Source organism: Phascolarctos cinereus, unplaced genomic scaffold (genome assembly GCF_003287225.1).
Source record: "Phascolarctos cinereus isolate Bilbo 61053 unplaced genomic scaffold, phaCin_HiC Scaffold_9;HRSCAF=440, whole genome shotgun sequence".
Classification (NCBI taxonomy): Eukaryota; Metazoa; Chordata; class Mammalia; order Diprotodontia; family Phascolarctidae; genus Phascolarctos; species Phascolarctos cinereus.
Window position 1 is genome coordinate 203,128,395 of NW_027556402.1, and position 25,185 is coordinate 203,153,579.

At 46.2% G+C, this 25,185-nt stretch overlaps 2 protein-coding genes, 1 long non-coding RNA gene and 3 other non-coding genes across 8 annotated transcripts in view; 4 read left to right on the forward strand and 2 right to left on the reverse strand.

Moving 5' to 3' along the window:
• Window positions 1–118, reverse strand: part of LOC144455488 (uncharacterized) — a 5,940-nt gene extending 5,822 nt beyond the window's left edge. Inside the window, exon 1 of the long non-coding RNA XR_013484185.1 lies at window positions 1–118. This exon is cut by the window's left edge and continues 56 nt beyond it. This is a non-coding gene — a long non-coding RNA (uncharacterized LOC144455488).
• A 17-nt stretch (window positions 119–135) lies between these two features.
• NOP56 (NOP56 ribonucleoprotein) lies at window positions 136–4,414 on the forward strand. Its single transcript, XM_021005376.2, has 12 exons — window positions 136–240; window positions 616–705; window positions 1,086–1,200; window positions 1,288–1,449; window positions 1,630–1,828; window positions 2,166–2,353; window positions 2,446–2,597; window positions 2,748–2,848; window positions 3,176–3,324; window positions 3,544–3,665; window positions 3,871–3,996; window positions 4,107–4,414. The coding sequence occupies exons 1-12, from the start codon at window positions 238–240 to the stop codon at window positions 4,323–4,325; spliced, it is 1,626 nt and encodes a 541-aa protein (XP_020861035.1). The 5' UTR covers window positions 136–237; the 3' UTR covers window positions 4,326–4,414.
• Window positions 1,894–2,033, forward strand: LOC144455525 (small nucleolar RNA SNORA51). The gene has a single exon (XR_013484246.1). It is a non-coding gene; the product is annotated as a small nucleolar RNA SNORA51 (small nucleolar RNA).
• On the forward strand, window positions 3,391–3,460 carry LOC144455516 (small nucleolar RNA SNORD56). The gene has a single exon (XR_013484237.1). It is a non-coding gene; the product is annotated as a small nucleolar RNA SNORD56 (small nucleolar RNA).
• LOC144455515 (small nucleolar RNA SNORD57) lies at window positions 3,725–3,792 on the forward strand. The gene has a single exon (XR_013484236.1). It is a non-coding gene; the product is annotated as a small nucleolar RNA SNORD57 (small nucleolar RNA).
• On the reverse strand, window positions 4,412–11,621 carry IDH3B (isocitrate dehydrogenase (NAD(+)) 3 non-catalytic subunit beta). Of its 3 annotated transcripts, none has more exons than XM_021005377.2 (12): window positions 11,512–11,621; window positions 11,282–11,362; window positions 7,449–7,547; window positions 7,249–7,369; window positions 6,823–6,889; window positions 6,615–6,747; window positions 6,393–6,526; window positions 6,159–6,261; window positions 5,921–6,067; window positions 5,729–5,823; window positions 5,476–5,536; window positions 4,412–4,542 (listed from the first exon to the last, which is right to left on the reverse strand). In XM_021005377.2, the coding sequence occupies exons 1-12, from the start codon at window positions 11,545–11,547 to the stop codon at window positions 4,450–4,452; spliced, it is 1,170 nt and encodes a 389-aa protein (XP_020861036.1). In that variant the 5' UTR covers window positions 11,548–11,621; the 3' UTR covers window positions 4,412–4,449. The 3 variants fall into 3 exon arrangements, with proteins under 3 accessions (XP_020861036.1, XP_020861037.1, XP_020861038.1); XM_021005378.2 differs by having other exon boundaries at window positions 4,412–4,980; XM_021005379.2 differs by lacking the exons at window positions 11,282–11,362; window positions 11,512–11,621 and adding an exon at window positions 10,872–10,959.
• Between the last annotated feature and the right edge of the window lie 13,564 nt (window positions 11,622–25,185).

Below are 25,185 nucleotides of genomic sequence, written 5' to 3' on the forward strand. Positions count from 1 at the left end.
GCCAGCAGTGGCGCTGGAAAGGCGGGAAGCAGTGCGCACACGGAGGCCGCTGTGGCCCCTCCTTACTTCCGGGCGAGACCATTTTCTTCAGTCTCCCCCTTGGTCTCCTTGGGCGATGGTGCCTTCCTCGGGTTCTGAGTGGAGGCTTCGATCCGGAAGAGGCGGGCTTAATGGCGCTAGGGTTCCTGCGTGTCCGGCGGGAGGGCCGCATTGCGATTGGGGCGCCAGACTGCCGCCATGGTGAGCGGGGTGCGGGCTGCGGGGCAGGGGTCGGGGGCTTTCTTCTGTGAAGCTGAGGGGGTGGAGGGAGCAAGCGGCCGGTGAAGCTCGGTTGGAGGTTGGCGCTCGCGGACGCAAGGAGGGGAGCGGCCCGGCAGAGGCAAAGAGACCGCCGAACCATGGGCCGCGTGTACGTGGCTCTCCAGTGGGCCCGGCCTAGGCGCTCCCACGCGGGGAGGGGGGCAGCGCAGCCCTCGCGGAGGATGGCGTCTTGGGACCTCTTGGAGAGGTTTCGGGGATCGGTCTTTGGGAGCTGGGCGGGGAGGTGGGCCACGTGCTCGGCTGGGGTTGGTCGGCTAAGTGAACCCCATTTATTTCTCCTTTGATCTCTCCTAGGTGCTGCTGCACGTGCTGTTTGAGCACGCCGCCGGCTACGCGCTGCTGGCGCTGAAGGAGGTGGAGGAGATAAGCCTGCTGCTGCCCCAGGTGAGCCCAGCGAGAGGACGGGACGGGGTTGGGGTCCCTCCCCCGGGGCAGCCGCTGCCGGGCTGTGATGAGTTTTAAAATCTGTCAATCCCCTGACCAGAGTGATGTGACCTAGTCTCTGAGCTCGGGGTCTGGCCCGGGTCCTGGAGGGAAGGATTGGAGTGGTGCAGAAAAGAAGCCTTAGGGAAGGCCACGTGCTCCCATCTCCACTCTTAGATCTTTAGCCCGAGTACCCTTTGTTTGCAGTTCTTGGTGCAGGAAGGCGAAGAAAGCATGGAAACGGAGCCATCTCTTTTAGGTCCTGTGTTAGCAATGTGGCGTTTAGTATCTCCCCCCCCCCCCAAAAACATGCTGTCCCTAGACACACTTTTTCTCCATAGGTGGAAGAATGTGTGCTGAACATTGGAAAGTTTCACAGTATCGTCCGTCTTGTGGCCTTTTCCCCATTTAAGTCTGCCCACAGTGCTCTAGAGAATGCTAATGCAGTATCCGAAGGTAGTGGCTCTTTCTTTTTCCTGTGGTCTTTTAGGTGTCACTTGTGCCTTCCTAATTTGAAAAAGTAATCTATGTACTTATCTACAGGCATTCTCCATGAGGACCTCCGACTTTTCTTGGAAACCAACATGCCAGCTAAGAAGAAGAAAGCTTTGCTTGGTGTTGGGGACCCTAAGATTGGGGCTGCTATCCAAGAGGAATTAGGCTATCCCTGCCAGACAGGGGGTGTAGTTGCTGAAATCCTCAGAGGTAAGATTCCAGGTGAACTACATGGAAGCCATGTGTGACAGACAGCTGGGCCTTGATAGTTGATTGGGTACTAGACTACACAGGTAGAAAGATTCCTGTTCAGGTCCTGTGCTCCGAAGGACATTAAAAGGGTTCTGCTTGTTGGCAGTTTCTTATTTTACCTGGTTTTTTTTTTCCCAGGAGTTCGTCTGCACTTTCACTCTCTGGTGAAAGGTCTCACTGAGGTTTCAGCTTCTAAAGCCCAACTGGGATTAGGACACAGCTACTCTCGGGCCAAAGTCAAGTTCAATGTGAATAGGGTGGACAACATGATTATCCAGTCCATCAGCCTTCTTGACCAGCTAGACAAAGACATCAATACCTTCTCTATGCGGGTCAGGTCAGTTCCAGGGTTGACGAGGGAGATGTTTAAGCAGGAGCTGGATTTTACATTGGTCCTCCTTTCACCTCCTATTGCTTACCACAGGATGTGTTTTTTCTTTGCACAGACTGTATAGAAAAAGGAGGCAGAGAGACCTTCCTCTTATACACCTCAGCCAGGAGCCTGCCTGTGCCCTGGCTGTATTGTGAAAGGGGAGACAGTAAAGACTTTGGGAATCCTGGAGGATTGGGTTTGAGGTTGTGAGGACATGCGGTACAGTGGGCAAGGTGTGATTTTTCTCCACTGGACCACCGGCTTTTCTTTCTGCATAAGATCACCTTTTTTTTTTTTCCAGGGAATGGTATGGCTACCACTTTCCTGAGCTGGTAAAGATTGTTAATGACAATGCCACGTATTGTCGCCTGGCCCGGCTCATTGGCAATCGCAAAGAACTGAATGAGGAGAAACTAGAAGCTCTGCAGGAGCTGACAATGGATGAGGCCAAGGCAAGGGCCATCCTGGATGCATCTCGATCTTCCATGGGTCAGTGTTTCTGCTTGAGATGTTTGTGGGTCAGTTGGGGAAGAAGAGGGTATTCTGTTCTTTGCACTGACTTGCCTCCCTGCTTTTCCTAGGTATGGACATTTCTCCCATTGACCTGATCAATATTGAGAGTTTTTCAAGTCGAGTGGTGTCTTTATCTGAGTATCGTCAGAGTTTGAGTAAATACCTGAGCTCCAAGATGTTCCAGGTGGCCCCCAGCCTGTCAGCCCTCATTGGGGAGGCGGTCAGTCATTGGGGTGTGTGTTGGGGGGGACTATTGCCTTACAGCTGTTGTCACTTCTATACCTCTAACCAGCTGACCATTTTCTCCTTGGGTTTGGTTGGGTCAGGAGTGGATGCTCAGGTCCACAACCTTTTATTTTTTCCCCCTCAGGTTGGTGCCCGACTGATCTCCCATGCTGGGAGCCTTACCAATCTGGCCAAGTACCCAGCATCCACAGTGCAGATCTTGGGGGCTGAGAAGGCACTGTTCAGGTACCAATGTTCAGGTACTGACACTCTGGTGCCAGCTGCTAGGGGGTGTGTCACTGTGATGGCAGCGCTGGGGTACCCTGACCCGAAGGCTTTGCCTCGAGTGTGATGGGTCAGCCTTAGCCTCTGAGTGACCCCCATAGCCCCAGCCAGGGGATGCAGCCTCCAGGTCAGCGACATCTGACTCCTGACCCTCATGGGAGTTCTGGGGTGGGGAATCAGGTTTTGGAATTGAAGTGGGGGAGACCTTTGGGAAAAAGGTCCTGGGGGTTTTGGGAGTCTGACCCTAAAATTGTGTCCCTGGGAAGCTAACCCTGTACACTTCCATAGAGCCCTGAAGACTCGGGGAAATACCCCCAAATATGGACTCATATTCCATTCAACCTTCATTGGCCGTGCGGCCGCCAAGAATAAAGGCAGAATCTCCCGATACCTGGCAAACAAATGCAGCATTGCATCCCGGATCGACTGCTTTTCTGGTACAGGACTCAGGGCTGAGGGGGAGGGGGAATAGGGTAATCAAGAAAAATGATCCCAAGTGGCTTCTGCAATGATGGGAAAATTTTTCGTCAACAGCAGTTCACCTTGTGAGTGTTGAATCAATAGTCTGAGCAAAGCTGAGGGTTGAGGTTGGGAGGTCCGGTGAAGGTGGACCTCAACCCCACCCCAACACAGTGTCTTAACAATCTTGTTTCCAGAGGTCCCCACAAATGTGTTTGGACAGAAGCTACGGGAACAAGTAGAAGAACGCCTGTCATTCTATGAGACGGGGGACCCACCCCGCAAGAATCTAGATGTCATGAAGGAGGCAGTGAATGAGGTCAGTCTAAGAAGGGGGGGAAGGAGAGGGAGGGCATAACCTGTATTTATTATATCTGTTGGAGGTGATGAGCATCCTTACCCTGACTCTGGAGTGGAGGCAAAAACTGATTTAATGAGCCTGATCCAACACGGCATGGCAAGCTTATGCTTAGTGCTTGGGGGTTCTGGGTGCTAGCAAAAGCTGTCTGTCCTTCTCTGGCCAGGCTGGGGAAATGGTTGCAGAGATTAGGAGAAAGCAGGCAAAGAAGGAAAAGAAACGGCTGAAGAAAGAGAAGAGACGCCTAGAGGCTTTGGCAGCAGAAGAGAACAGCATTCCTGAGAATGGACAGGTGAGTGTGTAGAATGGACAGGAGGTGGCCCAGGATATCCTGACCACTGGGGGACCACAACCATCAGACTCCTTTCCTGTCCCCGCATATGTGGCTTCTTGTGCTCTTAGGAAACTGAGAATGGGGAAGAAAAGCCAAAAAAGAAAAGAAAACGGCAGGTGGAGGAGACAGAGGAAACAGAAGAAGCCCCTGAGGAGCTGTCCACACCTCCCAAGCTCAAGAAAAAGAAAAAACTCTCATGCTCAGCAGAGGATGGAGTAGCAGAGTCACCAGCTCCAGTGAAGAAAAAAAAGAAGAAAGCCCAGAAGAGCTCTGGGGCTGAGGACTAGGATTTGGGGAGGGCCCAGCACACAAGGCCCAAGACAGGACACTTCCCCTCCCTTCCCTCAAACCCAATAAAGACATGAACTCGACATAATGCTACCTTGGCTTTTATTTCTTCTCCCAGATTTGTCAGGAGGCTTGTGGGATAGTAGGCAGGCTACTAATGATGGCCTGGGTGAGATCCCGGCAGGTGGCATAGCCGCCCATGTCCGGGGTACGAACCTGTGAGGGAAAAGGGGGGATAATAGTTTAACCCAGGATCCTAAAGAGCCTTTCTGAATTCCTTCCCTCCCCCACACGTGTTGGGGAACAAAATTCCCCCCATACTCCTTGTGGATTATAGAGAAGCTGATGGGGGCCAGGATTAGCACAAAGGATCCTGACTCTCTGGTCCATGTTTTTATTGAGACAAAAGCACAAAACAGCTGTAGATAAGAGATCTTGTCCCATGGAATGGGATGGAGGTAGAGGCAGGCTCCTCCACGTGGTCCATTTTACTGAAGCAAGGAGTTGGGGCTGGGGTGGGGAGTTGTCCTCTATTCAAAGACAAGATAAAGAAATGGGAAGGGTCTAGCCCCCATGAGGGGGGTGCAGGTGGCTGATGACAGACTTGATGAAGTCAGACGTGGTGCTGTAGCCGCCCATGTCCCGAGTCCGAACCTACAGCCAGTGACAAAGCCACCAGGAACAAGAAGGGAAAAGATGGCTAGTGAGTGGGGAGGGTGGGCAAGAGAAGGAAGAATGATGATGGAGGGATGGGAAGGCCACCGGAGGAAAGACGGAGGGCTGGGGAAGAGATGAGGAGGTGCCAAGAAGAAGATGGAGGAGATGGATGATGGGTAAGGCATGGGCCAGAGAGAACAGGCTGCATTTCTGAGCCTCTTTAAGGTGCACAAAGTCAGTTCATTTCACATGATCCTCAGAGCCCACCTCAGGTGGGATAGAGAAAGAGATGTGAACATGGGAACAAGAACAGGCTAAGAGAGCAGCAGCAAAGGGGGATGGGGGTGAAGCCAGGGAGTTGCTGGGGAGAGGCCAAGAGCTAGGGAGCCAGAATGGGGCCAGGAGAGCAATGTCTTGGCCCCCCCGAAGCCCCTTCTGCGCAGGGAGGGGTAATGACTGAAGAGTGTGCAGAAATGGCCCATCCAAACTTACTTTGCCAACTTTTATCACCTTCTTCACAGCCTCAGCAATCATGTTGGAGTGATATTCCAGGCTGCCCCGGGAGGAAAGACAGCAAACTGAGTGAGGGTGAGAACCAGCCTCCACCTCCCACCCCAGCAGCAGTCAGTTTTCATGTTGCGCATGAGGGCGCATGAGGACGCTTGCGCGCGCGCACACACACACACACACACACACACTCCCCTGCGTCCCACCCAGCCCTGGGGCCCAACGCCTACTGACATACTTGAGGTGCTTCAGCATATTGCTGGAAGACAGCAGCATGGCAGTTGGGTTGGCAATGTTCCTGCCCACAGCCTGGGCAAATGGGTGCCTTGCGCCCTGTGTGGGTGAAGGCCAAGTCAGAAGGATATTCTGGTGCTTGGAGACCCCAGAGTGGTCAGCGGTAAGAAAAGGGGGCCCCACAGGTTTTACTCACTGTTTCAAAAACGGCGTATTCAGCACTGTAGCTCTCACCAGGAACCACACCTGCACCCCCAACCAGACCGGCTGCTAGGTTGTCAATGATGTTTCCATAGAGATTGGGCATCACGAGCACATCAAACTGGTATGGATTCTGCACCAGCTGGGGTAAAGAGGAAGATGGTGGGTAGCTGGGGTGACATATGGGAGGCGAGAGTGTGAAGTCAGGGCAGGCAAGGCTGGGGACACTGTACCTGCATACAACAGTTGTCTATGATCATGGTCTCAAACTTGATCTTGGGGTACAGCTCAGCCACCTCCTCACAGCACTGCAGGAAGAGGCCATCACCCAGCTTCCTGTAGAAGCGGCCAGGGACTGAGGTCAGCAAGCTCACCGGCTCGGCTACCCACATGACCTTCCCAGGACCCTGAGGCCTAATCCCCACCCTCCTACACACACGCTTCTGCCCCCATCCTGTGCTTCTCACATAATGTTGGCCTTGTGCACGGCCGTGACCTTCCCTCGACCCTTCTTGGTGGCATAGTCAAAGGCGAACTTGGCAATTCGCTGGGACTTGGCACGAGTGACGATCTTCAGACATTCAATCACACCCCTGGCACTCTGCATGGACAGAAGGAGCAGACTTAGCTAGTGCCAGGTGCAATGGGAACACGATGTCTGTGGAGCAGACAAAGAACTCATCTTCCACCTCATGCTCCAGGGAGCTGTATTCTCCCTCAGTCTGCTCACGGATGATCACCAAGTCCAGGTTGTTGTGTCGCGTCTTGTACCCCGGCAGGCTCTTGACGTGGACAACGTTGGCAAAGAGGTCCAGCTTCCGCCTGGCAGGAGATGGGGGAAGGTAGCATCACAGAGTATCACAGTGCCCAATGTCCCCAGGGCCCGTCACCTCGTACCTGAGCCGCATGTCGTAAGAGGCCAAGTCCCCCTTGTACTCTGTGTCCATTGGGGTGTGAATTTTTCCTGTGAGGGCACATCCAGAGTGAGGGTCAGTGAGGGTCCCAGGCAGAGGTCTGTTCTCTTATGGGGAAAGGCCTCTAGCTGGCATCACACAATCACCCCCAACATCTGTCTGAATCATGCGTCCACCCACCCCTCCATATGAGAAAGCTAGTTAATGTCCCATCATCTTGCACTAGACCTATGAAATGGTCAGAGGTTCTGGTCCTAAGCTCTAAGGATCCAAATAACCTAGGTCCTCGTTAAGACACAGCCTGAAATAACTCCTCTAAGCCGTAGGGCTGAGAGCAGCAGTCAAGTGCAGCACGAATGTGAAATGATGCTTGTTTGTGGGGACTAGGAGATTGGAGACAAGCACATACCAATGATAGCAACCTTGTTTTCCTTCATGGAGCTCAGCACCTGCTCCAGTTTCTCTTCTGAGGCCATGTTCTGCACCTCACTCAGGTGATGCTCTTGAAACTCCACGGGGACATTGGCTGCCTGCAGGTCCAGAAGTGGGAGGTGTCAGTGGCCAATCCCTCAAGCCCCTTTGAATCTGTACCTGACCCCTCCTTCTCACCTTGAAAACTGCTTTGACAGCATGCATGAGCTCAGGCCCCACACCATCACCAGGCAGCATAGTGACAGGGAATGCGCCCTCTACCTTCACATCATCCACCTGGACGGAGATGGAGGGAACAGAATAATGGCTCCTGGGGATGTCTCCAAGAGACTGTGGAGAACTGACAAGGCTGGGCTCAGTGACAAAGGAGCCACTGAGAGTGGACCGAGAAGCACGAATCTGTGCAGACACAGGCTCGAGAATTAAGACAAATGACGGGATAGTAAGCCGCAGCTCGGAGATGAAACTGCACCTCGAGGCTGGAAAAAACCTCGGAGGGCATTGAGGCCAAGGCCTGGGGCAGTCAGGTGGTGCAGTGAATAAAGGGCCAGGCCCATCTTCCTGAGTTCATCACTAACTTAGCTGAGCGACCCTGGACAAGTCACTTCACTCTGCCACAGTTTCCTCATCTGTAAAATGAGCTGGAGAAGGAAATGACAAATCACTCTAGCATCTTTGCCAAGAAAACCCCAAAAGGGTCATGAAAAGTCTGACATGATTGAAAAGATTGAACAGTAAGTAACGAGGGCCAAGCCCTACCAGAAGCACACAGCAAATAATGCAACAAGAATTGATTTCATAAGATTTAAACGATCCAGGGTCTTTTCTTAAAAATAAAAACATGAACAAAAAACAGCCCTACCATTTGTAGAGTCTCAAGGTGTTTATACTGACTCCATCCATTCTATGTTTCCTTCATCTTCCCCCCTCAATCGCCCCTTTTTTCTCTCTAGAATCAACTACCTGCTCCTCGTTTTCAACCACTTCTTATGCAAAGAGGTCTGCATAGCTTCCTAAGATCTGGTTAACTTTAGTGTAGTTACCAGATACTAAATGGGAAAGGACTCCTCATATTTTTGTGAGGATCTAATGTCGCAAGTCATAGGAATATAAAACCTTTATTATCTCCATCTTGCTGATGAGGAAACAGATTAGGAGGGGTTCAGTGACTTACAGCAGCTCATAATGGCAGTGAGAAGTAAACAACCCTGTACCGGGGGGTTTCAAATCCAGGGCCCCCACTCCCCACCCAGTGCCCTTTTCTGTGTACTACAGGGGCCCGTGTGTCTCGGGGATGCAGAAACAACAGCTCATGTTTAGATAAGGCTTCAAAGTCTTCAAACCCCTTTACACCTATTACTTCATGTAAGCCCTGAAACAACTCTGGCAGTATTATCCCTTTGTGGAAACTGCCTCTGCCGACACCACTGAAGCAAGTGCTCCGCCCCCAGGGTCTTTGAGTGCACTAGGTGCCACCCAGGAGGCCTCAGCCAGTGGCATTCAGTGGAACTTGGGTGGTCTTGACTCACAGGCCAGCCCTCTGTCACTATGTCCTGTTGCCCCTCATCGTCCCTATTTTATGGATTAAGGAAACTGGGCTCAGAGAACTGAGTTGCCGCAACCAGTACAAGGGATAGAAAACAGGCTTCCTGAATCCACACCCAGCACCGACAAGCCCCAGGTCATGCTCTCCCAGCACTTGCTGTTGTGGGATCCTGGCACACCTGTTTCCATAGTTGGCTCTGACAGCTGACAGCTGTTGCCTCTACAAATCTCTTGATCTTTTTTTCTCTCTTCACTCTCCCTTGCCAATCTCAGTCCTATGGCTTCAACTACTCCTGCTATACAGATGACTCCCAATCTCTATCTCAGGCCCTGATTTTACTTCTGAGCTCCAATACTGTATCTCCAAATGCCTGAGGGCATCTCCACCTGGAGATCTCAGTAAAACCTCAAACAGGTTGAAAATCAAGCCAATGTTGGAATTAGAGGATCCTCGATCCGAAGCTGGAAAGGACCTTCGAGACCATTCTGTTTAACTCATTTACAGATGAAGAAACCGAGGCCCAGGGAGATTACGTGATTTGCCCAACATCATACATGTAGTAGGCTTCAGAAGGAGGACCTCAATCTAGATTCTCTGACTCTGAGTCAGAGCTCTCTTACAATGCACCTAAATTTAGCACAATACCTCACATATAGATAGCGCTCCATAAAATACTTGTTAAGTAAAGCCACGCTCTGGTTTCATTATTCCTTTCGGTGGCACCATCTTTCATTCAGTCTGGCAGGCTGGGGTTACTTCTACTCTTTCCTTTCCCTCATGACTCACACCCAGTTGCCAAGTCTTGTCAGTTCCACCTTCCAAACATCTCTTACATCCATTCCCTCCTCTGTATTTTCATCACTACACTGCCAGGCCTTCATTACCGCCCCTGGACTTACTGCCTCTAAACACATCTTCCTGGGCACCCCCACCCCCAATTTATCCTTGACATTATGCCAGGCTATTTCCTTACACACAAATCTGTTTCTACTCTGCTCAAAATCAAAATGGTTCCTTATTCCAAACTAAAAGTAAAGATGTCCAAGTTATTTACTGAAGAAAAAAAAATGAAGACGGAGATAAGAAAGTATACTTGCATTACCCACTGATGAGGACAGTAAGAAGAAAGAGCTCTATTTTCTGGCCAATTACTTGAATGATAACATAGAAGGAATGCTAATTAAAACTGCAAATGAAACAAAGTTCAGAAGGATGACACACCAGCATCCAAAATAACTTGACAGGCCAGAATGATGGGTTGAATCTAGCAAGATAAAATTCAGGAGGGATAGCTGTAAAGCACTATACTTGGGTTAAAAAAAAAAAACCCAAACCCAGAACTATACAAGTACAGGGTGAAGAAGGTATAGGTCCTATGAGAAAGACCTGGAGGAAGGAGGGGAGGGAGTTAATGAATTACAAGCTTAAAATTAATGTACTATTTGATATGGCCACCAAAAAAGTAAAATCAAATGAGGAAAGTGCTGCTATACTGCAGAATTTTGGCCTGGAGAAGAGAACACCTGGGGGGAGTAATGTAATAGGTGCCTTCAAGCATGTGAAGGGTTTTCATGGGCAAACACAAACATTTATTAAGCACTTAATATCTGCCAGGACTGTTTTAAGCACTGGGGATACAAAAAGAGGCAAAAGATGGATGTCCCCACCCTCTGAGAAGGTCGAAATCTAATGTGATTATTTTGCTTGGACCTAAGGGACAGGAGGAGCAATATGGGAATGTGTCAGAAAAGCATATTTTGTCTCAATATAAGGAAAAGATCTCAACAGTGAGAGCTAAGCAAAATGGAACTGATTACCCTAAAAGGTAATTCTCATTCCTGTGAGTCTTCTAAAGTAGGGTTAAATACTGACGACTCCCAAATCTACACCTGCCTTAGATGCTGACGCAGGGATTGGATGCTGAATAGACAACTGCTGGACCTACTTCGGAGGGTATTATTATTCAGGCATACGTTGACTTCTGAAGACCCTTCCAATGAAGACTTTTTCATTTACTTAATAATAATAATTACTAATATTAAACCTGCACTCACATCTGCTTCTGCTTTGAGTATGGCCTGGCGACCGAAGTTGAATCTGCCTAATTATGAGTGGAGAGGTTCATCACCAGAGGCTTGGCCATCAGGTATCGAAAGATTTGGCTATAGCAGCTCATGACCTTCAATTAATTAGTTAAATAATTACTCTGTGGAAGAGTTTGAATATGCCTAAGTAGAGGCAGCTCGGCGAGATGGCACAAGAATCCTCGGACAGGACTTGGGGGGGTGGGGGTGGGGATGAGATGGGGACCCGGGAGCCAGAATTTAAGGGAGTGGTGAGGGCGGGTGGGGTAAGACCCGGGGCGGGGGCGGGGCGGGGGTGGGGAAGGGGGCTGGTTAGGACGGGGTGGACCCTCCCAGTGACTGCCCGGGGGAAGGGAGGTGAGGGCAGGGGCCCTTCTCACCGCGCTCCGCGGGATGGCTCGGGCCGCAGCCGTGGTGATCAGGCCCCTCCAGGCCCCGACACTCGGGGACACCACCAGCGCCTGGCAAGAACAGACAAACGGGAAGCCCGTGACCCCGATGACCCAGGACCACGGAGGGGGAGAGGGGCGCCCGGGCGGCCGGCTCCCTCCCGACCGTCACCCCGCGCTGTCCCTCCTCCACCCGCCGATCGGCTCATCCGCGGCCTCACCCGGCTCAGGGCACGAACTCCGCTCAGGGTCGCCATCTTCTACGACGCCTCTAGGTTCAGGAGACTTGGGGGAGAAAGTTGTCGCGCTAGAACTGACGTAAAGACCAGAGCCGGACGGGGCGGGAGCGAGAGCGACAGAAAGTACAGTCACGTGGGATCAAAACTAGTGGAAAGGCCGACCTAGTCTCCCTCTCTGCCTCACGGAGGGACTATCGAGTGTCGATTCGTAGATTGGAGTCCCTGCTGGAGAGTGTCGATACGTAGATTGGTGTCCTTGCTGGAGAGAGTGTCGATTCGTAGATTGGCTTCCCTGGTGGAGAGAGTGTCATTAAGTAGATTGGCGTCGAGTGTCGATTCGTAGATTGGTGTCCCTGGTGGAGAGATTGTCACTGCGTAGATTGCTGTGGAGTGTCGATACGTAGATTGGTGGCCCTCTATCCTACAGGCTCAGCCCTGGGATGTAGAATTTATAGCTGGAAAGGGCTTTGTAAAGCATCTGGCTCCCTCCCCTTATGTTACAAATGGGGAGGCTTCGACCCGGGGTGGGGAATCGAGGTATAAATGGGAGCCACCCATTTATACAATTTAAGTTTGCAAGTCTCTTAAAATCCAAAGTTGCTTTATTAGATCCTCACTGCTGTTGTGATGGGCATCTAACAGATGAGGACACTGAGGCAGATAGCGCTGGACTGACTTGCTGTAGAGTCACACAGCTAGTAAGTGCCTAAGGCTGGATTTGAGAACTCTAGTCTTTCCAGTTCCAAGGCCAATGCTTAATGCCCTGGGCCATATAAGAAGGTGGGTGTTGCAGCTCTTTGCAAACCTTAAAGTACTATATTGTTGTAGGGCCAGGACCATGGGACCCTTGAATGGCTGGTTAAAACAGTCTTAATTTTGTGACTTATAGGGAAACAGCAACAGTTTCTTATCACTGGGAAGTTACAATGAAGATGATGTTTATAATAATGCTGTTTCATAAAGGTAAAGTTTACAGAGTGGTTCCCTCACAACAACCCTGTGAAGTAGAAATTGAAAATATTACTTTCCCTACTTTACTCATAGAACACAGACACTCAGAAGGGTTTGTATTTCCCCCAGGGCCTGGGGTAGAATACTATACACAGATGCTTAGGAAACATTTATTGAATTGAGTTATTATTTGCTCATTGTCACACAATTAGTGTCAGAGCTAAGACCTAAAACCATATCTTCTAACTCCAGATTTGGGTTGTTGTTATTAAGTCACATTTCAGTCATGCTGACATGTCTGACATGTCTGACAGGTCTGAACCTTTCTTGACCCCATTCAGGGTTTTCTTGGCAGAGATACTGGAGTGGTTTGCCATTTTCTTCTCCAGCTCATTGTACAGATGAGGAAACTGAGGCAAACAGGGTTAAGTGACTTGTCCAGAGTCACACAGCTAATAAGTGTCTGAGGCCGGAATTTAACTCAGGAAATGAATGAGTTTTCCTGACTCCCACCCCAGTGCACTACCCACTGCTCCACCTAGCTGCCCCAATATGGTGGATATACTCTTTAAGTTCAGGGACAGAATGTACAGAGAGGAGAGCAGAGGATTGATTGAGGAGCATGAAGTATCCACATTTAGGGGATTGGAAGAGATTGAGAATGTGATTTGGTTTTGCTGCCCACAAGATGGCATTCTGCTGAAGCCACCAGCTTCCTGATCTCAAAATCTCTGAAGCATAGGAGGGTGTGTGTGTGTGTGTGTGTGGTGTGTTGTGTTGGAAGTTGTAGAGGTGAAGTTACAAGAAACTATGGTTAGACCGAAACAGCTTTGAGTGTGACACCTTTCCTAGGTAAAGCAATTTTGAGGGATAATGAGATCCTTGGTGAGGCAAGGGCAAGGTCAGTGGCTGAAGTTGAGGGAAGATGAAGTTGAAAGAATTATGGAACTTTAAGGCCAATTGGGCCATTCATGTGGATGTTCAAGTTACTGATGTTGAAAGAAGAGGAAAGAGGAATGAGGAAAACCAAGAAGCAAGTATCTAAGGCCCACAGGAAGAGAGATGGGTCCTGGAAATCAGTAGAAGATGATGATGGAGTTAGGAAGAGTAAAGATTAGGGAAGAGTAGATTTGAAATAAAAGAACCTGGGTTTGACTCCCAGATTTAACAGTTTTATGTTTTAATTTACATTTACAAATCATGTGACTTTTGTCAATTTCTTTCCCCTCTCCAAGCCTCAGTTTCCTTCTTTATGAAAACAGAGATTTGGGCCAAATGATCTCTAAGACCACTTCCAGCTCTAAATCCTATGAAGTAATGACTTCAGAAAAGGAGGCCATTGAGTAGTACAGCTGGGACAATGATTCCCAACTAACTGCGGAGACAGAGATCTCATCTTAGGGAGCAGGGGGAGGATATTGAATAGAAGTTTCTCTTCCTTAACTCATTCTAACACTAGTTCCCTTTCTGTACCCCCAAACCAGTATTTGACACTAATGGAAAATCTCAAAGAAGTAAGGGAGCATGAACCTCGTAGAACATACTTTGTACACAGAGCAAAAGATTGATCTTAATTCATTGAACACCTGCTTAGCGGAGGGCCCTGGCTGCGGATAGTGTGACACTTTGTGAATTTGGCAACATTCTTCAGTTCAAGCATTCTAAACTAGCCCCTGACGAATTCCTCAAGCCTATAAAAAGGAAGGCGTTGTATTTAATGACACTGTGATAATCTGGAGGGGCATGCAATAACTGGACTGCCCACGAGATGGCACTCTACCAGTGTCTTCTGCTTACCGATCTCAGTATCTCTGAAGCATAGGTGACGTAGCCTTTTAAAAAAGCTGCAGTTTCCGCAATGGCCACCAGATGGCGAGCAGCCCGCAGACATCTAAGGTGCCCTCCCCCACAAATGCTGAGCATTTGGCTTCGTCTGTGGGGCTAGTTCAGAATTAATCTATGGGATGAAATGAAATATTACTCAAAACATTAAAATGTAAAATCTATAATGTGTACCCAGTAACTGATCTCCCACGTTGACTGCTTCAGACACAGCATGCTGAGTGAGTCAATTAATCAACAAGCTTTTATTAAGGCCCTGCTATGTGCCAGACTCTTTGAAGGGCTCTGGAGATGCAAAAATAAAAATGAAGTAGTGTAACATTCTATAGGAGGAAACAACATGCAGGATCTGGGTTCAAATTTTGCCTCTTGTCTGAATTGCTTTTCAACCTTGGGCAGATCACTTAAATTCTCTGATTCTTATTTTCCTTATCTATAATATTTACAGATAAGATCTTGGCAACTGGTCCCATTACTTCCTGGCTAACAGAGGGAAAAGAAATGGAAGCAGTGTCACATTTTATATTCTTGGGCCCAAAGATCGCTGCAGATGGCAACTGCAGCCATGAAATTAAAAGACCCTTGCTCCTTGGAGGGAAAGCTAGGACAAATCTAGAAAGCAGAGACATCACATTGATGACAAAAGTCTGAATAGTCAAAGCTATTGTTTCTCCTGTAGCTATGCATGGCTGTGAGAATTGGACTATAAGGAAAGTTGAGCAAAGAACTGATGTTTTTCAATTGAGGTGCTGGAGAAGACTTTTGAGAGTCTTGGACAGCAAGGAGATCAAATCAATCAATAATTAAAGAGATTAACTCAGACTACTCATTAGAAGGTCAAATACTAGAGCTAAAGCTTAAATACTTTGGCCCCATAATGAGAAGACAGGATTCATTGAAAAGACCTTGATGCTGTGAAAGAGTGAAGGTAAAAGGAAAGGGGGCAGTAGAAGATGAGATGGCTTAATAGTGTCATTGAAAAAAACGAACACCATCTTTGACTTTGGGAGATAGTGGAGGACAGAAGGGCCTGTTGTTATAGTCCAAGGGTCATAAAGAGTTGGACACAACTGAATGACTGAACAACAACATTTATTTTTCGTTTTCCCTCCAATTAACAAGCATTGATTTTCTCTCTCTCCCTCTCCATATCCTTCCATTGGGAGAAAAACAAAACAAACCTTTGTAACAAATTTGCAGTTAATAAGCAAAACAAAATCTCACATTGGTCACATAAAAATTTTGGTCTCATTCTGCATTTTGAATCTTGTTGTTTGTCTGTCGTTCTCAAAGAGGATCATGACATCAGGGAGGTAATGCCATGGCATGCGAGTGAATTGGATTTCAGTGAGGCTGTGCAAAGTCACCAGCCTCACTTTCTCCTCCAGAGCCTTCTGGCTTTAATGTCAAGATACAGATCATAAAGGGGCAGCTAGGTGGCGCAGTGGATAGAGCACTGGCCCTGGAGTCAGGAGGACCTGAGTTCAAATTCGGCCTCAGACACATAACACTAGCTGTAAGTCATTTAACCCCATTACCCTAGTCAAAATAAATAAATAAATAAAATAAAAAGAAAACCCGAAATGGGGTCAAGAAGGCTCAGACATAACTGAATGTGCTAGATGATTTTAAAATAGTATCTTGTTTGTACTCTGCACCAGCTGCACTTATGGGGGCCTGAGTTAAAGAGGTGACTTTGTTAGGAGAGAAGGGATTGGGTGCAAGATTTGTGCAGCTAGAAATGGCAAAATTTGGTAATTGATTGGATATATGGGGTGAAAGAAAGTGAGGAGTAGAGGATAATTCTAAGGTTACACATCTGGGAGACTAGAAGGATGGTGGTGGTTTCAACAGAAAGGGGGAAGTTCAGAAGAGGGGATTCAGGGGAATGATGAGTCCCGTTTTGGATTTGAATTTGAAATGTCTCTAGGATATACAGTTTGAAATGTCTAATTGTCACTTGGTGATGAGGGACTAGATCTCAAGGAAGAGCCTGGGGTTGGATGTCACAGGCAGATAGGTGGCACAGTGAATTGGGTGGCACAGGAATTGGGCCTGGAGTCAAGAAGACTGAAATTCAAATCTGGTCTCAGACCACTTATTAGCTAGCTGTATGACCCTGAGCAAGTCACTTAACCTCTGTTTTCATCAACTCTAAAATGGGAATATGGGGATAATAATAGTACATACCTCAAAGGGTTGTTGTGAGGTTCAAATAAGATAATATTTGTAAGGTGCATTGCACAGTATTTGACATGTATTAAGCACTATGTAAATGCTAGTTATTATTATTATTATTATGTCTAGATCTGAGAGTCATTTACATAGAGGTGATAATAAACCCTGTGGAAACTATTGAGAAGAGAAAGGATTGGGAAAGGTGAAGAGAGAGAGAGAAGAAGAAGAAGGAGGAGGAGAAAAGGAGAGAGGGAGAGAACTGGAGAGCATACGGGATAGAGCTTTGGGGAACACCCACAGTTAGAAGCAGTAGTATGGAAGGTGAGCCACCAAATGAAGCCTGAGGAGCAATGTCACAAAAACCAGCAGGAAGGAAAGGGAGATCAGGCATGTTAAATACTGCAAAGAGGTGGAGAAGAATGATAGCTGTGGAGAGGCTATCAGACTTGGCAATTAAGAGAATAATGATAACACTGGACTGAGCAGCTGCATTTGAGTGATGAGGCTGGGAGCCAGATTAAAGGCTTTAAGAACCTAGTGAGAGGAGAGGAAGTAGAGGCAATGAGTGCAGGTAGTTGTTCTAGGAGTTTGGCTGTGAAAGGGATCCTTCTCCAACAGTACCAATAACATCAGGAGGGTGATGTCTTGACTTGCAAGTAAATTGGATTAAAGTGAGGCAGGGCTGCGGCAAAGTCTCACTTTTTCCTCCAGGGTCCAGTGGCAAGACAGAGATCAGGATATAACTGGAAATGGCCTGGATGCAGTGGGAGGTGTTGGCCTTTGTAAGCTAAAATCTTTCCCAGGTCTCATTTTGTCTGAGGCAACACCCATTCAGTGATTAAAGGCTAAGTAAGAATTGAGGCTCAAAGATGGTCTAGTTTGCCTTCACAAAAAAAGTCAATCAGGGAGGGGGAGACCCTCAGAGTTTCTGGCCAGAACAGAAACAATTGCTATTTACACTCACTCTGACCTATCAAAATCCAAACAATGAGCAAGTGAGGCTTGGGCTGGGGCCTATTATGCCAGTAGATAGGGGAAATCTGCTGGGGAATATTGGAGGGGATGAGATAACCACGAGGAAGAAGGTAGAGTTCTGAGATGGCCACCTTTTTATTTACCTCTACACCAACCAACCAATTATTAAATGCCCACTGTGTGCCAGGCACTGTGCTAAGCACTGGGGATACAAAAAGAAGCAAAAGATAGACCCTGCCCTCAAGGAGCTTAAAACTAACCGGGGTGACAATATACAAATACTACAAAGCAAGCTAAATATAGGACAGATAGGAAGTAATTAAAAGAGAATTAAATTAAAAATATTAATATTAAATTAATTAATTAAATTAAATTAAAAGGGAATTAAGAGACTGGAATTAAGAGAGGTTGAGGAAGGCTTCCTGTAAAAGTGGGATTTTCACTGGGACTTAGAGAAAGCCTCAGAAGTCGGTAGTTGGAGTAGGGGAGGTAGAGCATTCCAGGCACGGGGGACAGCTAGGGAGAATGCCCAGGACTGAGAGATGGAATGTCTTGTTTATGGAACAGCCTGGAAGCCAGTGTCACTAAATCAAGGAACATATGGTGCGAATAAGGTATAAGAAGACCAGAAAGCGAGTGGTGGAAGGCCAAACCCATCATTTTGTATTTGTTCCTGGCAGCAATAGGAAGCCACTGGAGTTTATTGAGTAGGGACAGGATGTAAGTCAGACCTGGGCTTTAGGAAAATCATTTTAGAGGCTGAATGGAGAATGGATTAGAGTGGGGAGAGACTTGAGGCAGGCAGACCCCCCAGCAAGCTATTATAGTAATCAAGGGGTGAGGTGATGAGGGCCTGCACAGGAGGGGTGGTAGTGTCAGAGGACAGAAGGCAGTGTGTTTGAGAGGTGTTATTCCCGTAGGAATAATATTAGGAGGGCTGGCTCAGAGTGCTGTGTCTTGGGGAGCCCCTGAGTATCACTCTAGGCTTACACTGCCCCAAGTCTTTCCCAGGGGTGTAAGTGACTCTTGTGGGTTGGTGATATCTTATCTGGCCACTAGGTGGCAGCAAAAATGAGCTAGGCTACCTCACTTTTAAAAAAAAATAATTTATTTTGATTTATCAAGCATCACTTCCACAAGTTTTTAAGTTTAAAATTTTTCTCCCCCTCCTTCCCCACCTCCCTCCCCAAGATGGCATGCAATCTGATATAGGCTATACGTATACATTCCTATTAAACATATTTTCACATTAGTGATGTTGTAAGTAAGAATTAGAACCAATAGGGGGAACCACCAGAAAGAGGAAACAAAACACAACAGAAGAAAAAAAAAAGCAAATACTGTGCTTCAATCCGCATTCAAACTTCATAGTTCTTTCTCTGGATGTGGATAGCATTTTCCATCAGGAGGCCTCTGGAGATGTCTTGGATCCTTGCATTGCTGAGAAGGGCTGAGTCTATCAAGGTCAGTCATCACACAACGTGGCTGTTACTGTGTACAGCGTTCTCCTGGTTCTGCTCACTTCACTCAGCATCAGACCATCCAAGTGTTTCCAGGTTTTTATGAAATCTGCCTGTTCATCATTTCTTTTCTCTTTCTTTTTCTTTTTTCTTTCTTTCTTTTTTTTTGGTTAGGCAATGGGGTTAAGTGACTTGCTTAGGGTTGCACAGGTAGTAAGTGTTGTATCTGAGGCCAGATTTGAACTCAGGTCCTCCTAAATCCAGGGCCAGTTCTTTATCCACTGTGCCACCTAGCTGCCCTCCTTTCATCATTTCTTATAGCACAATAGTATTCCATTGCATTCATATACTACAACTTGTTCAGCCATTCCCCAATTGATGGGCATCCTCTCAGTTTCCAATTCTTGGCCACCACAAAAAAGAGCTGCTATGAATATTTTCGTACATGTGGGTCCTTTTCCCATTTGTATGATCTCTTTGGGATACAGCCCTAGAAGTGTTAGTGCTGGGTCCAAGGATATGCACATTTTTATAGCCCTTTGGGCATAGTTCCAAATTGTTCTCCAAAATGGTTGGCTCATTTCCACAACTCCACCAACAATGCATTAGTGTTCCAATTTTCCCACATCTTCTACAACATCTGTCATTTTCCTGTTTTGTCATGTTGGCCACTCTGATAGATGTGATATGGTACTTTAAAGTTGTTTTGATTTGCATGTCTCTAATCAATAGTGATTTAGAGCATTTTTTCTACCTCACTCTTGATATCTGAAACTTTGCCAGCCTGTTTTTCCCATTACTGTCCCAGGCACTCATAAACCTTACATAGTTAAGTCCTCATCCCACTGAGAGTCTATCTAGGTATACTTTCTCTGAAAAAAAAAATTTTTTTTTGCAATCAATTTGGATAAATGGATTTCCTTGCTAAAGAAGTGGGAGGAAGAGAGAGAGAGAGAGAGAGAGAGAGAGAGAGAGAGAGAGAGAGAGAGAGAGAGAGAGAGAGAGAGAGAGATTCTGCTTTCTTCATGACCCTTAAAGGCTACTTCCATATAGATTAGAGTACATTTGCTACGGTAGAACTGAGATTAATAGGTAAAAGGTCAGGGTTCTAGCGGCCATTCCTGGGTCAAGTATGAAATCTCAACCTCCCTCTTCCCTACCCCAGTCTCCTCCTACACCTAGTTTTCTTTAAACTGGAGATCATATTTGTAGGAGAGTCCCTCCCCCCTCCCCCATCCCACCACAATCACTTTTGTATTAAAGCTAAAGGATTCAGGGGCAGCTCTGGCTGTTCATTTAGTTACCACCATTTCTGCACCTCACCCTTGTAGCTGCCAACTAAGCAAGACCATTGCAGCATAACTCATGGACTGTTCTCTATAGTCAGGCACCATCTTGACATTTTTTCCCCACGGGCTTCCAGAGTCACTATCTGACATTTTTTTTCTCTTTTTAAACGTCTCCTTTATAGTGCAGCATCAGGGTGACCTCAGGATGTACATTTATTTACATTACGTGCCTTCCATTTCCTATTCTTTCTGCTCTCTAAAATATATAGAAAACTGGAGAGAGGGAAACTTGAGCTGCTTCTATAAATAAAAGGTTATGAAAACATACACTGACTAAAATGCTTATTAATTGGGAAAATTTCAACTCACAAATACAAGTATGAAAATGGTTGTTTCTAAAAAATGAGAATTAGTTCAATTAGGTTAACTGCTTTGCTTTAGGAACTTAGTTTTAATGTAGCATGGATGGACTGGCCAATGGGAGGCCGTTGTTGGAGCCTGTGCAGATATTCCTGGCCTAGTTCCAGTCCAAGCAATCAAGTGAAAACTTGGGGGAAGCCTAAGCTGTGGCCATTTGTAACTCAGGGATTTGTACTGTGTCTGTTGCTTCCACAGGCTGACGCCCAAAAATTCTGGGCTAAAGTAGTATCTCTGGAATCTTTTCCCAAGGAATACCACTGGTGAGAGGGTTCCTAATCAGATCAAAAGAATAGCAATTCCCCTGAATTTGTCATCTTTCTTCTTTCCTGTACAACAGTGCCTTTTTTAAAACTTTCTTCCCACCCCCCCATCTAATAGTATTTTATTTTTTCCAATTACGTGTAAAGATAGCTTTCAACACTCACTTTTATAGGTTGAGTTCCAAATTTTTTGTCTCCCTCCCTCCCCTACCTCTTCCCCAGATGGAAAGCAATCTGATGTAGGTTATACATGTACAATCATATTAAACATATTTCCACATTAGTCATGTTGTGAAGGAAGAGTCAGAACAAAAGGGAAAAACCATGAGAAAGAAAAAAAAAGAGAGAAAATAGTATGCTTGAATCTGCATTTCAGACGCCATAGTTCTTTATCTGGATGTGGATAGCATTTCCATCGGGAGTCTTTTGGAATTGTCTTAGATCCTTGCCTTGCTGAGAAGAGTCAAGTCTGTGGAAGTTGGTCATTGCACAACGTGGCTGTTGGCAGTGCCTTTCTTTTCAGATGCCCTCAAAGTGCGATGTTAGATTGAGCTTAGACAACTGCTTTTATATTAAATGCCACAGACAATTCCCCATTACCCACTTGGTCTTTTTTTGGCACTGATAGATAAGAAAAAAATGCAGAAGGAAAGAAAAACGTAGACAAAAACCTAAGACAAGTGAGGAGATGATAAGAGAGCACTAGAGGTCCCTGATGAATTCAAATCACCAGGCCAAGATAAATTAATGAATGAATGAACGTGCACTTATTAAGCATTTGCTGTGTTCAAAGAATGATGCTAAATAGTAGGGATACAAATAGAAAATTAAGGCATCCTGACTTTCAAGGAGCTCACATTCTTTTTAAATTTTTTTAAATTAATTTATTTTGAATTACCAACGATCACTTCCATAAGCTTCTGAGTTTAAAATTTTTCTCCCCCTCCCTCTACATCTCCCCCCCAGGATGGCGCACAATCTGATATAGGCTATACATATATATTCCTATTAAACATATTTTCACATTAGTCATGTTGTAAGTAAGAATTAGAACTTATAGAAGGAACCACCAGAAAGAGGGAAACAAAACACAACAGAAGAAAAAAAATAGCACATAGTATGCTTCAATCTGCATTCATACTCCATAGTTCTTTCTTTGGATATGGATAGCATTTTCCATCATGAGCCCTTTGGAGATGTCGTAGATCCTTGTATTGCTGAGAAGAGGTAAGTCTGTCAATGTTAGTCATCACACAATGTGGCTGTTACTGTGTACAATGTTCTCCTGGTTCTGCTCATTTCACTCTGCATCAGATCATTTAAGTCTTTCCAGGTTTTTCTGAAGTCAGCCTGTTCATCATTTCTTATAGCACAATAGTATTCCATTATGTTCATATACCACAACTTGCTCAGCCATTCCCCAGTGGATGGGTGTCCTCTCAGTTTCCAATTCTTTGCCACCACAAAAAGAGCTGCTATGAGTATTTTTGTACGTGTGGGTCCTTTTCCCATTTGTATGATCTCTTTGGGATATAGCCCTAGAAGTGCTATTGCTGGGTCAAAAGGGTATGCACATTTTGATAGCCCTTTGGGCATAGTAAGGAGCTCACATTCTAATTGGAGAGACAACATAAATGGAAGGTTTCAATTGAGATCCCGATAGAAAGGTTCCACAATTCTTAGGGTACAATGGCAAACAGATGGTAACGAATCTTCTTTAATGACATTTCTACTGACCGATTTGTAACAGTTTCTGCTGCTGAAACACTTCATGATGCTGAAGACTTTGGTGGTATTTTGTAGCTGTGGTCAAAACACCTGCTTGATCCCCACTTGTGGGGAGGGTGTTGCTTCACTGGATGATGACTTTGAGGGGTGGGCAGGAAGTAGGACTAGTGGTCTGGGGTATGTTGCCATTCCTAATGTTCTTGGTCTTACTTGCCATTTGGAGCACTTGGTGAGCAATTGGTGTTGGTGGTGCCCTTTCTCCATAGTGATTACATGCTCCAGTGGTAGCTATGGAATCAGGACCAGTGGGTTGAAGGGTGCTATTATTCCAAGATTCTTGAGTTTAGAGTCTTGGGATGTCTCTATCAAAGTCTGAAGCAAAGTAGCATTTAGGGTAATGGTGATTTGACTTGCCTGGCATATACCACCTCCTATCTTTCCTTCAGGGTGCCTTCTATTTCAACTAGACTGGCTCACTTACTCTGTTGATAGCAGTTGAACTATATGGCAGACTGCTGAAAGAGAGGTATAGCCAGTGATCAAGAGCAAAAAACAAAAAATCAATGTGTTCTACTGATACCTCAGCTATATCAAGAGATTTAGGGTCCAAGCGATGGACAAGGGCCACTTAAGCTCTGGGCTTACGTGGACCAAGTTCAGTCTTATTACTAAAAGATCAAGATCTCTTTGACTTATTTCCCTCCTTCAGAGTTTACTCTGTGAAATCTCTGAATATGACATATATAGTTCATGTCTAGGTTTCCAATAATGTTATTAACAGGGTCCCTAACTCCTGTACAGGCACTTAATGTAACAAACACCTATCAAGTATAGGGCTGCCTTTAATTCATCTTATAGAAAATGCAAAAGGCATTCATATAGGAACACATAAACAGGTCCAAAAACAAAGGACTGACAATAGTCTATGAACAATCAACACAATTCTCCTTTCTGTCTATTGGCTTATTTCTCCATCAAGTTCCTAAAACCTTTTTGACTCAATGCCTCCCTGTAGTTTGGTTTCCCTGGAAAGAAAACGGAACTTGGGGTTGTCAGCATTACCACATTCTGATACTTCAGTTAATCTCCAGATTTCCTATAAGTTCCTACATGCTCTTTCCAATATTTGTAGTGTCACCCTGTGATTTAGACTTCCTCTGAAAGGCCAACACACTTTAGGGTTTCTGGACAGGCTGTCTCCTTCCCCCTGAACCAGTGCCATCTGAATAACAAGGCAATAGTAGAAAGAGAAACACTGGTCTTCTGTCTCTGCATGTTGTGGCTTTAGTCCTTTACTCTGAAGCAATCTCCAAGGCTAGCACTGTACAAGAAGTGCCCCGTCTCTGGCTGAATGCTGCCATCACGAGGCCAAAAAAATCTCCCCTCTGACTAAGAGGTAGAGGTTCCAAAATGACAGTGTTCTAGGACAGGGATGGGGAACCTGTGGCCACAAGGCTGCAGGTTCCCCACTCCTGGTAAGAACTTCCAGTGAGCATGTGGATGAACATATATAGTTCCAGTACACTCCACTAAAACGCAGGCTTCTGTTATCTCTTTGACTGATAAAGTCCATTATCAGGAACTCTCCTCTTTGACGCATGTGTGAAGCTATGTGAGTTTCATGATTTTAACCCTGACAGACATTAATCACTCTAGGGTAGGGAAGGAATGGAATGGAAAAATCCCCTTGCTGCTATACTCCGGAAGAAAGGTAAAAGGCAGAAAGAAGTGGTGAGTAGTAGCTCAGTAGTAGACCAGCAGAGAAGATGCATCCCCTTTCCATAAAAATCCATTTTCCCGAAGGCTTGAACCAACCAAATCATCTTGGGGGCAGTCTTAGTTATTGAAATCCATCTCTTTAGCCTGTGGTGTGGCTTTAAACCAACAAATTCATCTTGGGATAGAAAATACTATTCACTGAAATGTAATCAGAAGTGGCCATGTTTTCTAAGGCCTATCAACACCTACCGTCTTTATAAGGAGAGAGCTATAGATAAAAGTTTTAGATAAAGTCTCATCATCAGCTAAGCTCATCACATTGTTGAAGAAGCTCCCCTGATCGATCTTGTGAAAAAAGAAGACCTGAGAACATTATTTCTACTCTTGGTGGAGAAGTTATGGGAGGACATTGCCAAGAGGTACACAAGATGAGAAGGCCTGGAGGGGGAGCTATTTTTATCATTGGAGGGAGGTCACAGATCCAAGGAAGTGGTGCCAATCAATTAATAAAATAATTATTAAGCACCTACTATGCTCCAGGCATTAGGCCTTATAAGCACTGGGGATACAAAAGGAGGCAAAAATAGTTCCTGTCCTCCAAGGAGCTCCCAATGTACAGTCTTACATTTGGGTTAAAAAATCCACTTCACAAGTAGAAGATGGGAGAAGTAGGGCTAGATAGGTTTTTGCACACGTCAGCAGGTTTTTGCGCATGCCAGCTCCAAATGAATCAGCAGTGTGATATGGCAGCCCAGAAAGCAGATGTGATCTCAGGCTGCATTAAGAATGGTAAAGTGTCCAACATGAGGAAGAGAATTGTCTCCCTGCTTTACT